Source organism: Periophthalmus magnuspinnatus, chromosome 4 (assembly GCF_009829125.3).
Source record: "Periophthalmus magnuspinnatus isolate fPerMag1 chromosome 4, fPerMag1.2.pri, whole genome shotgun sequence".
NCBI classification, from domain to species: domain Eukaryota; kingdom Metazoa; phylum Chordata; class Actinopteri; order Gobiiformes; family Gobiidae; genus Periophthalmus; species Periophthalmus magnuspinnatus.
Genome location: NC_047129.1, coordinates 706,586 through 720,985, shown reverse-complemented (window position 1 = coordinate 720,985; position 14,400 = coordinate 706,586). Strand labels below are relative to the sequence as shown.

At 37.9% G+C, this 14,400-nt stretch overlaps 2 protein-coding genes across 3 annotated transcripts in view; one reads left to right on the top strand and one right to left on the bottom strand.

Moving 5' to 3' along the window:
• The window catches only part of zbtb11 (zinc finger and BTB domain containing 11), a 505,104-nt gene that overhangs the window by 231,754 nt on the left and 258,950 nt on the right, over positions 1 to 14,400 (top strand). The window lies entirely within an intron of this gene.
• The window catches only part of lpp (LIM domain containing preferred translocation partner in lipoma), a 154,127-nt gene that overhangs the window by 111,340 nt on the left and 28,387 nt on the right, over positions 1 to 14,400 (bottom strand). For both annotated transcript variants that reach the window (XM_033964915.2, XM_033964916.2), the window contains one exon: positions 3,367 to 3,539. In XM_033964915.2, the coding sequence (XP_033820806.1) occupies positions 3,367 to 3,535 (169 nt within the window). In that variant the 5' untranslated portion in view covers positions 3,536 to 3,539. The remainder of the gene's footprint in view (positions 1 to 3,366; positions 3,540 to 14,400) is intronic.

Genomic DNA, 14,400 nt, shown 5'->3' with positions numbered 1-14,400 from the left:
TCCTATGTCAAGACTGTCCCATGTCAGTAATGTCCCAGGACTGTCTCAGGACTGTCCCATCCCAAGACTCTCGTCTCAGGACTGTTCCATCCCAGAACTGCCTCAGGACTGTCCCATCCCAGGACTGTCTTTTCTCAGTACTATTCCATCCCAGGACTGTCCAGGACTGTCCAATCCCAGGACTGTCTTTTCTCAGTACTATTCCATCCCAGGACTGTCCAATCCCAGGACTGCCTTGTTTCAAGACTGTCCCATCCCAGGACTGTCTCAGTACTGTCCCATCCCGGGAATGTCCCATCTAAGGACTGTCCCATCCCAGGACTGTCTCGTCTCAAGACAATGCTCCCTTGTACCCCTGAGGGACACAAAAGCACAGCCGAGCCCAATGCCAAATAGACATGGTCAGGACTGTCCCATCCCAGGACTGTCTCAGGACTGTTCCATTCCAAGACTGTCTCAGGATTGTCCCATCTCAGGACAATGATCCCTTATACCCCTCCGGGACACAAAAGCACAGCACAGCCCAATCCCAAATGGACGTGTCCTTAATTTTTATGCTAATCCCTGATTCCACATCACATTTGATATAAAACTATATTAAATAAATAAAGAGCTTAATCCGTTGATAAAGACGTCTTATCCTGATGACACGTCTGCAGATGGCTCTGCACAGTGTGAGCACAAAGATGACAACACTCTTGGTGCTTAAACTTTGATTTGTAAAAGATGCTACACTCAAGATTATTGTATGCAATAATGTGTGCATATTAGAATTTTTCCATCTGTGTACAGCCACACTAAAGTATGCATTCTGTGACTCCTTTTTCATTTTTTTTCTTTTTAGAAGAATCATTAGAACAGTGTGTAATATTTAGTTTTTGATTCAGGTTTTGATTGGTTTGGTGAACTTAATTATTACTGTTTAACAGTAAGACTTGAACAAACAAAGTACGGCGCATCACTAAAAATATCAATGTTAATACTAATAGTTGTTTGTTGTTTTTTCTATCTTAATTTACGACAATATAAAAGAATGTGCCATAGAAAGACATGTTTTAATGAGATCAAGCACTTTGCATATAAATTAACACACACAACACGACTCCAACTGCTGCCCTGTAAACGCATTTGAAAGAGTTTTCTGAAAAGTTGGTATTTAGGTCAAGTAAGTTAATAGCATTGTTATCATTCAGCCTATAATCAAAGTACAACTCTGGGACAATAATATCAGCATCTCCACTCGGAGCATGACCCCACCCCCTTTATATTGTTCATTAATCCTCTTAAACTCTAACAATGATTAATTGTACTAAATAAAACCGTGGATTAAATACTGTATCATAAATGACTTATAGAAATGAAAAAGACTTAAATTAAGATGGCAGAAGCTAAAGATATAAAACCAAGGAAAATGTACAAAGCAGAGTTCTGGAACAAACTGTCAAGAGCAGCATGTTAGATAAACTGTACTGTACAGAAGTGTGGTAGTCAAGTCTCACACTAGGGAACAGACTATAGACTTGATACTTGATGCTCAATACCAATTTTAAAACCACAATGATGATTAAAAAAACACTCTTTAGACAGTAACAGTAAACAATAACATTAAAATTAAATCATAGTGCTTTCTTTTGTATTACCATGTCTGTAATATCTGTGTAATCCCTCAGTTGTCCAAGTAGGTCCATAGAGCCCCATTTGTGTATAGTAGTCTATCAAGAGCTACTGCAACAAAATAATTCCCTGATTAATCTTGACATCCCTTCTGCAGACCAGGACCACCCCATAAGAGCTGCAGCTATGGAAATGCTCATTAATACAAAACAGAGCTGGCGTCTCCATACAGGTGTACAGTTGGAAAACAAATTTGCTGTTTTGGAGCTGGTCTCAGGGGGTCGAAGCAACAGGTTTAGATAATGTTCTCATTACGAAACATACAGCAGATGAGACAGAATCCACTTTTAGCACACACTGTTCACTGGAGTAGGCACTAAATCATCATTACCGCCGTTTTGCAATATTAAAGGAACAGAAAGAAGAACAGCAGGCACCAGAACGGGGATCCTGAAGTAGTTTTCAAATGGCTGAAGTTATGGAGGCATAACTGATGTCGTCATTACAGTGTATTGAAACAGAAAAGGGCATTTTTTGGTTGTTGGTGGTTGTGTGGTTGTGGATATAGCTCTGGGTTTTAGGGTTGTCAAAAGTATCGAAAATTAAAACTAGTACTAAAACTAGATACTAGAATAAGTATTGATACTAAAAAAATCACATTCACAAGACAGAAATGAACCTTTCCTGTGTTTTTTATCATCATCGTGGTATCGGAATCAGTAGTGCAAGTTCCTCTAAAAACATTAAATTGAATATATTAATAAAAAGTGTATTTCAGCCTATCTGGTGAATGCAGAGAGTAAAACCAGAAAAACATGACTCTAGAGATAACTGAGGTGAGATAGCATACCATGGATAATTGTACATTTAAAACCACTAGTGACTCAACATTTTAAATACTCAATAAATGTTAACAGCTCTAACCCGTAACACATTACAGGATGAATGCTAAACTGAGGGCAAATCCAAATTCAAAAACACCATTAGAGGCACACAACTGCACCAGTATTTAAAAAAAAAAAGAAGCTAAAATCATTTCCCCACAGAGTCAAACAGCAGACAGCACCTTCCTGGTTTCTCACTCCTCACCACCACAAACCGTTTTAAACATTACACATGCAAATATAGCCCACAATGCAACAGGACTCATCGCCACAACAAGGCCCAGGCTGAAAGGAGGAAGATCTCAATAGGTTTTTGTATGTTTATGGGATATATAGATATATAGATATATAGATAGATATATATATATATATATAGAGAGAGAGAGAGAGAGAGAGAGAGAAAGAATTGGGTGAAGATTCTATTTCTAGTGAGATGTGAAAAATGTTTTAAATTAAGAATTTTAAAAAGACTGAATTGAATTTCTTATTATAACACTTAATTAAAGGTAAGTGCTACATTTGATTTGGAACCTTGAGTGAGGAACATGTTTTAGTAGAACAGTTAGCCCCGCCCACATAGTCCCATCTTGCATCAGCTACATAGATCTTATCTATTTTTATGCTCTTATCTGAACAAAAAGAGTGTAAACAGCAAGGGAAAACAAGTATTACATGTGGTTAAAAGCTCTAAAAAGTCAATTTTGTATAATAGGTCTGCTTTAAAACATCATTTACACATTTTAGTAGTAAAACAGTTGATTTAATGCTTACCTGACATAACTGGTCCGTTTCCATAGATGTGAACATGGTCATTTATACATTCTTGGTATGGAAATGTTATCTATTCTGTTATGGTTGATGAAGTTACCTGCTTCTGCCGGCGGTTTGTACGGGTTGAACTTGGGTTTTGGGGCAACCACAGGGGCGAACTTCTTGGGCGATTGCTGTTGGGACACGGAGATACTGGCACTGCCTATAGGGGGCGTGGTCTCCATCCTGGCAGAAACGTGGGCTGGCTGGTCTCCCTGGTTCCACATGGTTCTAATAACGACAAATGAACAACAGCCAATGGTCAAGAGGGATGTTTCAATACAGCTTAGTAACCATATTCCTTTATTTTCATCGGTCAATTGGGTAATAACAGGTCACCTGGTCTCCACAAGAACTACTTAGCAATGACATACACAGGTACATTATGCAGGTATAAGCACCGCACTGAGAACGCATTAACACACATTTTATACACAACTTCAATATTACACAAGCAGTAAAAGAATGGAGAATAAACAGTACTTGACCTCCGTTTAAAGGGCTTCAGATGGAACACATAATGGGCAAAACATTGTGGCATGATGTTGAATAATGCAAAGATGCAAGGATATTACATGTGTACACATAAAAATAGGGTAGATTCTGTGACCGAGGAAAATAAAATCAGCCTTGAGGGACAATAAAGTACATCTTCACTTGAACATGACCTTTCTTTATTTTAGGATATTATCATTGCTTTTTTATTCCTCCAGCTCAAGGTATCATAGGTTCAGGGAAACAGGTGCAATGCTCAGATGTTTTAGGTTTACAGCCATGTAGACTCTGGAAAATGGACATACAGTGCTTAATTACAGTGACAGTATGCAACTTTCTGAGGGTGGAAAGTCACTTGGGAACATTCTCCATGAAGATAGGCAAGTTTTATGTCACACTGTGGAATATTATAGCCAAAGGAAAGACATTTCCATGGAGACAAGCAGGTGAAGGCCCTCATCCAGGCCAAATAAGAATCCGTTTTGTGGAGATGAAAGCCCGCTCACACCAAAGATGTGTATTTTATAGTGCTATAAAACATCCATATGAAAAAAACATGTCTTTATATGGCAAAAAAGTTGCATACTGGGGCAGCTGAGTTGAGTCCTAAATATGACTTCTTACCGCTCTCAAAAACAACTTTTTTGAAGTTAAAACATCAAACTTCACAAAAGACAGTGATCTGACCTCTGTTGACTGTCAAATTGAATGTTGCAACCCCAGCGTAATACTTATAATCTTGAACCGGGTCAATGTTTTGTACTTGATATGAACTCCTCTCATTTTAATTGATCCAGCTGATGTGAGCTGTTGTTTGGCAGTGAAGATGTCTTTCTCTGACAGCTAATTCATTATAACCAGCGTGCTACTTTTCATACGTCTCCAATACAGGAATGGTGAACGTGGCAGTGCTAGAAAAGTTGGCTCTAGCTGAGGACACGAGGAGCCAGGATTTCACCAGCGAATGCATCCTCCCGAAATCATTTGAAACATTTGAACTATTCATGGTTTCTATTTCTCTTGTCTTTGTTTGTTGTTCCTTTGCTATGATGTTTACCTGTTATTATCCAGCGCCTGACTGATACCCGGTGTACAATCTTTCACCCACGCACAATCATATTTTAATATTGTCGGAAATCCGCGCTCCTCCTGTGCGCTTTCTACTTTGGATACGTTTGTTAATGCTACAATTCCAAAAGCTACCGCTGTCTCGCACACCCACCTGTCCTCTCTGTATCTCTGGGTTCTTTCATTTCTACACACGAGCACAAATGGCTTACAAGGCAGAAGAAAAGAGGTAGTTGAAAAGGAGAGCGGGGAGCGGCAGTGATCTTAGCGTGCAGACGGCGCACACGTGTTGAATAATGGAGTGACTGAAGGAGGCAAATCATTCGCAGCAGGAAGGCACTACAGCGAGAGAGATAGTGCATGGAGGTTCACATTGGGTAAGACAAGACGTCCACTTTGTTTGTCAACTCAGGAAAAAGATGTGAGATACAGTCAAATATTTGAACAATGTACGAAACAAGTTTGTGTGAAAGTTTATCATGTGTAAGTTTATACCATGTAAGAAATGTTAAACTTAAACTCTATAATATAATATAATATAAAAATCAAGCTCAGACTAAGACAGTACCATAAGGTTCTAAATTAAGAGCGCTTCAGTTTATGCAATACATAATCTTGCTGTCTGGATTAAAGGGCAGTTTAACAGGGCTGTAGGCCAGCTAGACTTAAAAGAAGAATAAAAGTAATTATTAAAATGAATAAAAGTAAAATTTGTCCTGACCCAGTACAGATATATTGCAAAACCAGCTCTTAAAATCAAAACATGACGTTGCGTACTGTCTGCATCTAATTATAAAGCATTTTGCAAATCAGGAAATGTGCTGTTAGCATACTAGTTCTCATTAGCATTAATTTGATGCCAAAACACAGCTCTGGTCTCTGAAAGTTGTGAAAAGCACTTATAAACTCATCATGGTATATAATTAGGCATTCAAAAAGTGAGAAATAAGTTTGAACAATTCCAGTTTTTTTCACATTTTTAAGATGGCTACATCAGGTACAGCACCTTTAATCTCTACAGGTTGTTACCAGCGTACCCCACAATTATGACTCATTTTTATAAATTTAATTGTTTGCTTAAGTGGAATCCTAGTGTCTCAGTAGTGCAGTGTGCATGGAGACAGAATAACTTGCTTATTTTAGTTCATGTGATGTGTAAATGTTATGTGTAAGATAAATCTCATCACAATATCTTCTATAAATACAACAATGTTTTATTTAAGCTTATGTTAATTATCTTGTTTCCATGTATGATCATTTTGGTTATCTAGAAACCATAACTTCATCTGATGTTCTTGTCAAGTCAGTGTTAAAGCATCAAACTAGAAGATGATTTTTCTCGTGTATATTTGTGAACCAAATCTACTGCTTTTGCCAAGGCGAATGTTATTTTTTTATTAAAATGAAGTATGTTTTCTACAAACCCCCATAACAGTTTAATTATGCATTTCTTACTTTCGATCTGTACCACTTTGGATTCATAAAACATTTTTCAAAAGCTGTAGAGCTGAGCCTAGCGACTGACAGCTAAAGCATATTGTCCTGGTTGCTGCCCCTTTTTTACGAGTACTCTTGAGGCAAGTAGTAACAGTTAAACAGTGAGATGTTGGCTGTCTGCTCAGAGCTGCTCTTTCACAGTTGTCATTGAGGAACTGCTGCAGGTGCCTGTCCCACATTAATCTTTCATATCCACCGAGGAAACTATCAAACATCCTTGGAGGCCCGCGAGGATCCAAAATGGCACCAGACAAGAGCGAGAGACACATTTTGGGAGAGAAAAAGAATGACAAGCTTTCGAGCAAAAACAACTTGGTAGGACCCGCAGTAAAGTACACAATAGAAAGACTTTGGTTTGGCTCTGTGGGTTTAAAATACTGTAGTGGTTTTCTTTGTGAGATGCTTTCTTCTCACTTTGTCTTGGCGTTGACAGACTTGCACAAAAGTTCAGAACATTATCACTCGGGTTTGTCAAAAAGAATCTGTCAAGATGCAGAAAACTGGTGGTTTTATGGCTTTAGTGACAATAGGTCAGGGACTAAAATAGATATACTTTAGACTACAGTTGCAGGGATAGAAAAATTTGATATGAGAAGATGAGATATTCAGTACTTTTCTAGCTCAGTTTAGCACTCAGAGGCGCTATAAATCAAGAAGCCGCTCATTATTCACACACGCTCCAGTCAATTCAAACACCATGTACAAGGTGAGTTGCGTCTTGCCCAGAGACACAACAACAGGACCGAAACACTGACCTTTGAAAACACTACTACCTGAGCTATACTGCTGCTATCAACAATAAGAAACAAGACTGTCCACAACACAGCCTTGTTTCTTACAAGTCTTTAACTGGACACGACAAGACTGAAAGAAAGCAGACAGAAGAGCTGTTTAAAGCACTGTTCATCCTGGATTATTAATAAAAACACAAATAAACAATTGCTGTGCACAGTTGCTAACGTTAGCCTCTTACCTCGGGCTGTTATAAGCTCAATAATTTCTACATCTCAGACAAAAAGCTGGTTAATCCAGTCCATTTACGTGAGCTTCAGCTTGACAGAAACTTGTATGGTATTATTAGTCCATAAATATTTGTGTGCCAGTCGAATTTGATCATTATTTATTATAGACTTCAAGTTTTATCAGAGTTTAGCTGAATTTTTTTCACCCAGACAGTAAAATCACATAAGCCAAGTAGTTAGATGCGTGTGTGAATGAGTGCATCATATAGTCCACTAAAGAGTGCGACTAAGTAGTCAATGAGGAGTTGGGTTCTAGGGTGGACATTCGGACACAGCCTTAGAGACATCACTTCACCATTTGAATGTTGTAATTGTTTTCTTTTCTCATTTATGCTCTCAAAGTATTTAGAGTGACACATGTAGGTTTGCTGTTTCTTTTAATAAGTCATGTTGGATCAATACAAAAGCAAAATAATGATCCAAGGGTTTCTTCTACTGACAACTGGCGGCAAAAGTGACATTTAGCCTGTTGATTAATCCTGGGAATAGTCATAGAAAACCATATACATAAAAAGAGCTACATTATAATGTATAAGTGCCTCACTTGTGCCGGTCCCCAGTGCATGGTTATAGTAGAGGGGCTGCGTGGTTGACTGATCACCGATTAGAACATCACTTTATATGTACACCTCAGCGACAACATAAAGACTTGACTACCGTGAACCCAAGCAGAGCAGCTGGGATTAGCACTCCTGGTTTGTGACGCCACACACCGCAGACCCATCCAAGCGGGTAAAAGACATTAAAAATTCAAAGTTTCCATCTGCAGGAAGTCGAGGCTCGAACTTCATCGTTGTTGTACTTAAGAGGTGCGCCTGAATGGCTGAAGAGGTTAATCTTATATTACACAAATACAAAAAGCTGCTCTCCATGTGGACCAGGAGCAGACCAGAATTCAAGTGGTCATTACAGGTTCGCGAACGTCTCCAGTGTGGGACGAATATCTGGAAGAGCTGGTGGGATGACACCGTCTTGAGTGTTGACATATTAATAAAAGCAAAAGGCTGTTTTAGACCTCTTGCAAGTCTTTAAAAATGAATGAGGAGTCAGGGCTTCAGAGGGCAGGCCAGTCTGACATGGTGTTCTGAAATGTAGCCACTGCAAACACAACAGCAGCTCCAGAGCAAAGAGAGTTGTTACTAAGATTACATTTTATCCACAACAGAACATGCTAACTCATGATCGAACTTAAACATGTTAAAAATGTTGGTGTGGCATCAGATAGAGATAGCCAACAGAGAAAATTATATTTTAATTGTTATTTGGAAGATATGCAAAATTGGTATAATGAGTATTGTCAATAATAAAAACAATTAAAAGTCACATATTATGCAAAGCTGACTTTTTTATTTAGCTTTTCACCATGTTATATTCTTGTTTGCTCATCAAGTATATGCCTGGAATTGTATTTAGCTTGATTCATGCTTGTTTCATTAATCCATTAATCCAAAGTTTTCTTCAGAGCACTCGAAAATTCTGTTGTTGCATTGTTGCATCATGATAAAATTACCTTTACAACAAACATATGGCTCTATTAGCATAGCATTCACAAGGCCTAAGAACTTTTACCTTATTCTCTTCGCTAACAGCTAAGGGAGCTCCAACTCAAAAATACCTATAGTTTCCAAATGAACAGTTTGAAAATGTGAAAATACTTATCCCAAAATGAGGAAAAGCATGTTAAAAGGAAACTAAAGCCACAAGAATGCCTAATATGTGTTCTTTAAAAGCCTGCAAAAAGAGCTGTTAATTTGCTCACTTGTAACGTGCAGTGTAATATTTCAAACAAGGAAATAATGTGATCTGTCAACACTTTGTGGTAACTTTAGCAATCCATTTACTTTATGTGCAATACTTGAACCTCAACCACATGTACAGGCTGGGCTGAGGCACATTTTAGCACATTTCTATCGTCATAATATCATCTGAATATTGTCATCTGTACAATATCCAAGAAACGATCAAGATAATATTTTTGGTCAATGTCGTCGTATCTGACACACATCAAGCTGGGTAAAGTGTCTGGCCCAAGGACACAAACAAATGCACTGGAGCTGAGATCAAACTGCTAACAGTCTACTGAGCCAGCACTGCCCAAAGTATCACAATGTTTGCATGCATGAAAATCTAAATGTTTAGAACAAGTTCATGTATTGTAACAGACACAATATAACTATATAACAATATCACACAGAATGCCAGAAAACACAAATATTGCTTTAGTGCTGAATAACATAAATTCATGCTTGATTGTATGAGGCTAAACAAATGTGTGCATCTTAAGCAAAAGTGTTGCTCTAATCTGTAATAAATCTGTTGATGGAATGTAGGGCTCTTTACACAGTGAGAGGTCTGAATAAATCCTTATTAGGATAAAGAAAAACACAGCTGTGAGTCTGTTAAATGTGGGAAAATAAAACAGGCACAACTGGAGAAGATTAGAGACTGAGACATGACATTTTATGACGGTACACAATCCCACAAATATATGACACAGTATACCATTAGTCAGAATCTTGGTCTAGAGGTTTTGGACTTTTGTCCTAAAAATTTCCAAATAATATAAATGTCACTTTTTGCCTCAAATCACAGGTTAAACATAGTTACTTCTGTACTTCTTACTTATGTTTATGCATAAAGTAAATGTTTTTTACACATTTTTTTTGTTCAGCTTAGACTATGGGGCAAAATGTGATCAAATTGCTCTCTAATGTGAAACACTGAGATAAAAAGGACCGTTGCATTTGCTAAATATCCAGAGTCTGGGCTAGGGAGAATATACATAGCTCTCTTGGTTTTGTACAAATGTGTTGACTTGTGTAGACAGTGTAAGTGAGTGAAAAGGAGCAGCAGTACAGGTCTCTGCAGATTTAAACAGCTTCACCTCTGCTCTGCTCAGTCTCACACTCTTCACGTTAACAGGTGCACTGGGTCCTGGCACTGAGAACACTAAGACGTCAAGACACCAGCCCTGCCAATAACAAGACAACTCTGGGTCCAAAAGGGAACCGACTGAAAAGGAAGTACAAATGGGAAAGCTGGGCAATGTGGAGGTAAGCCAGAATCAACTGCACATTCAAACAAAAGAAGTCGCAAAGGCTGTAACTATTTAGGTAATAGATTCTCCTCTGCAGACAACAAAATATCTCGTCTTTCACTGAAAAAAGGGTATTAATTATTTTAGACTTCTACAAAATGTTAAATTAATCTTTTATTAGTTTAGCAGTTAGGCTTACTTCAGTCTTCTCTCAGTCAGTCTCAAAACAAATAATGCTCCTGGGTGTGTAATACTTAGAAAAACAAAAAAGCAATTACAATTTTACAAAATCATGCAGCAATATTGTCATATTAGAGTATATAAATGTGTATAAAAGTGTATAAACAATACAATTGTACAGAAAATTGATGATCCATAGTTTGGACAGATTTGCAACAACAGACTATGTGCACTTGTTATTTCTCTATACATCATGTGGGAAGAGGTTAACTGTAGCTTAAAACCATCATAAGAATTACTAAAGTTAATTAAATTATTGTCCCTATTCAAGAATATAAAACTGAAACTTAGCTACTTTTATGTCTTTGTATTCGCTTAAGTAATTCTTTATAACACCAATTAACCAAAAGTTATTACATTTGTGATTTTGTGTTTCAGTCCTTATTAGAGATCGACCGATATGTTTTGTTTTTTTGGTTTGGTTTTTTGGTTTTTCATGGCCAATGCCAATGTCAATTGTTCAGAAAAGAGAGCAACCAACTGCCGAGAAGCCCTGCCGATATTTTTTGGGCTGATATGTAGGGCCGATTTAAATTTACTACACCCCAAGCTCTTTTTTTTTTTTTTTGCCAGAAACCTATAGGAGAGCTGTGTAGTCATGTTGTGTGCAGCTCTCTTCATATTAAAGTGTTAATATAAAGCTTTGCGCGTATTTTTGGGGAGCAGATCGACCAGAACAAAATATCAGCCTATACTAGAGATTTAAGGCTGATAGTCGATATGCTAAAAAGTCCAAATATCAGCCAAGCATTATATCGGTCTACCTCTAGTCCATATCCAACAGCATAACATCACTAAGTGTTTGAATAGTACCACCATTTTTAAGTTAAATACATATAGTTTTTCCATCCATGTATTTTTCTATGACTTGTAATTGTAAGTTAAGAACTGCCAATAACACTCAATGGTGCATCAGTGTCTTGTCATCCACCAGAAAGTGAAGCATGTTCCATTATACATTCAGCGTTTCCTAATGAGCCTAATTACACTCCGGGATAATAGTGGGGTTAATCGAACCATAAACGCCACAGACACGATTTGTTTTCCCCATTAGCCATTGTGGAGACCTCAGCCACATGAGTACCGTTACCAATGAGATTTAGAGTGTGACTACTACAAAGAGGAGACAGCAACCCCCACCAGCCCCCCCATCCAACCTCCAGCAGTTTAATGCGGGGAAATAATCTGAGAATATTCACAGCACTGAGGAAAAGACTGAGGAGGCAGAGCTGGAGGTATTGAGGTACTCCTTGGTGATGATGGATAGGATTAACTGTAGCAAAAAGTGTGAACCTTATGGCTTTGTTTACCTCTTACTGGTCCCATATTATTATTATTTTTTTTATCAAATACCTGGAGTTGTTTCTTATGTACACTGTTATGTTGTCCTGATTATTAGTCCACGTCTCTCTTCACTTCTCACAATGGTCTGCAGTCTAATTCTGAACATTTTGATGCTCACGTGCTTCAGTATTTAATCAAGCGCTAAAAATCACTATTATAAGTTTAGCATATACTGTTTTACACACCAGTGCACCCATAAGTATACATCATTTTAGGCTGATCTACCTGCAAGACTTCAAATGAACCCATTTTGCATCGTTTACATAATATAGTATTGTATTCATGGAAAACACGTGCCCCACTCTATACACTTTAAGATGAGAGCAGGTTGGCTTTGCTACACTCTATCTCACTTTGCCATTTGAAAAATATTAAAAGTAATTTTTCAAGTAGTGCAGGGGACATAAACTTGCATGGGAAGGTCAGCCTATCTAATTACAGGTAGCCTTAATATGTAATGAAAGAGGATGATGAGGATGTAGAAGTGTTGCAGGCAAAAGGTTTACTATAAAGATTCCTGAAAGACAGACATGAAAAGAAGAGGATCATTTAATGTGGTTGTATGTGGTAATTGAGTGGCAGAGAGCACATGCAGATAAACAAACATCCTTAGCCTCATTAGTCTAATTATCATCAGCCTTCACTGTGTTTCTTTACATTGAGTCTTTTAATAAAGACATAAACCTTGGCTCTCTCTGCTTCCAGATGACGACAACTACAGAACATACAGTCTATCAGTGTTCATAATAGGTTGCTAGGTGCAGGTGTATTTTTATCCAGAAAAACACCAAGGCAAAACACTACCATTGCATATAAAAACTAGGGCTGTCAATTGATAAAAAGTGTGAAAAAAAAACTGTGATTAATTGCATGATTGTCCTGACTTCACCATTAATCCCATTTAATTTGACTATATTTTTTAACAGTTTTAATAACACATTTTTGACCATCTTAAATATAAAGATATTATTAATATGCAGACGCAGTGACATCATGATGTCAGCATCCATTTATTTAATCACTGCTGTGCCTTTGTCGCGTCTAATGTGCTCTGTTGCTGACTCTTTCACAAGAAGACTGTTTCTGCAGCAGGAATATGCAGAGACTTTTAAGAGACACAACAGCAGCATTAGGTAAACTAGCAGAGCCTTGATACTTTAAACAGCGGATGAAGTTTTCATACTTTTGAAATGCTATTGTTTTGTATAGTTTCAATGACACGAGAGGACAGAGCGCACATTTTGCAAACATGCTCCAGGATTTAAACATGGAGACATGACACAGGAAGGTGGGAACGCTTAGCAACGCTTTTACAACAAGGACTGGACAGACACACTGCTCAGATCCTCCTGCTCTGTGTGTGTGGGGTAAACACATACGCACCTCTTGTACTCCACAGGCCTGGCACATGCACACATACACATGCGCACACACACACACACACACACACACACACACACCCCCACACACCCACACACACACACACACACACACACACACACAGTGGAGGAGAGGACCTCCTGCAGAATCAGAGCACAGAGGCAGCAGAGCACAGTCTGACCCAAACCCTCACTATAAGCTTGCACACGGTTTTGTATGAACCACTCACCTCTCTCCTCAAATTCAGCTGAGGATGGAGCGCACTGATGGACAAAATTAAGATGCAATTAATTTCCATCAAAAATGTATATGAAAATGAATTTTCATTTTAATTGACAGCTCCAGTAAAAATCTATTAAAACTGGTTCAAAAATGTATCTTCAACCTCGACAAACCTCTGGTAACAAACACTCAACAATACTCATGTATTTCAAAGTAATTTAAATGAACGCATTTTGTTTTAACTTGAAAATCATAGCCCACTGTCATAAAATTGGGGGGGGGGGGGGTCTATATCGCAATCCTCTATTTTACCAATAATACTTTTGCAATCGGTAATAAGTAGATGCTAAATTGTTGTTATATCAGTTTGAGGAGGAGGAGTTGAAGGCTTGTATAATGCATGAAAGAGGCGGAGCATCCCATGGATCCAAGGTCTACTCATATATGGGAAAAAAAATCAAATCAAATCAAATATGCAATTATTTGAATCCAACAAGTACTTGCACAGAGACAACATGTGCTCTGAAAGTGACTGTATTCTACAAAAAGCTACTTTTTCTCTCACACAAAGAGAACAAGAAAACAAACAAAGCAATGTTTAAGAAAACAATGGTGTTTTGTTTTTTTTCTTCTTGATTTTATTTTTGTAATTGTTGAAGATAATAATTAACATTAATCCAGCACAACCAGACACCTGAGTTTTTCCTTGGCCATATCAATCAAGTATCTATAGCAACCCATCTATAAAAAAATAATCCACCAACTTTCACCAGTTCGAGGTTTCTAA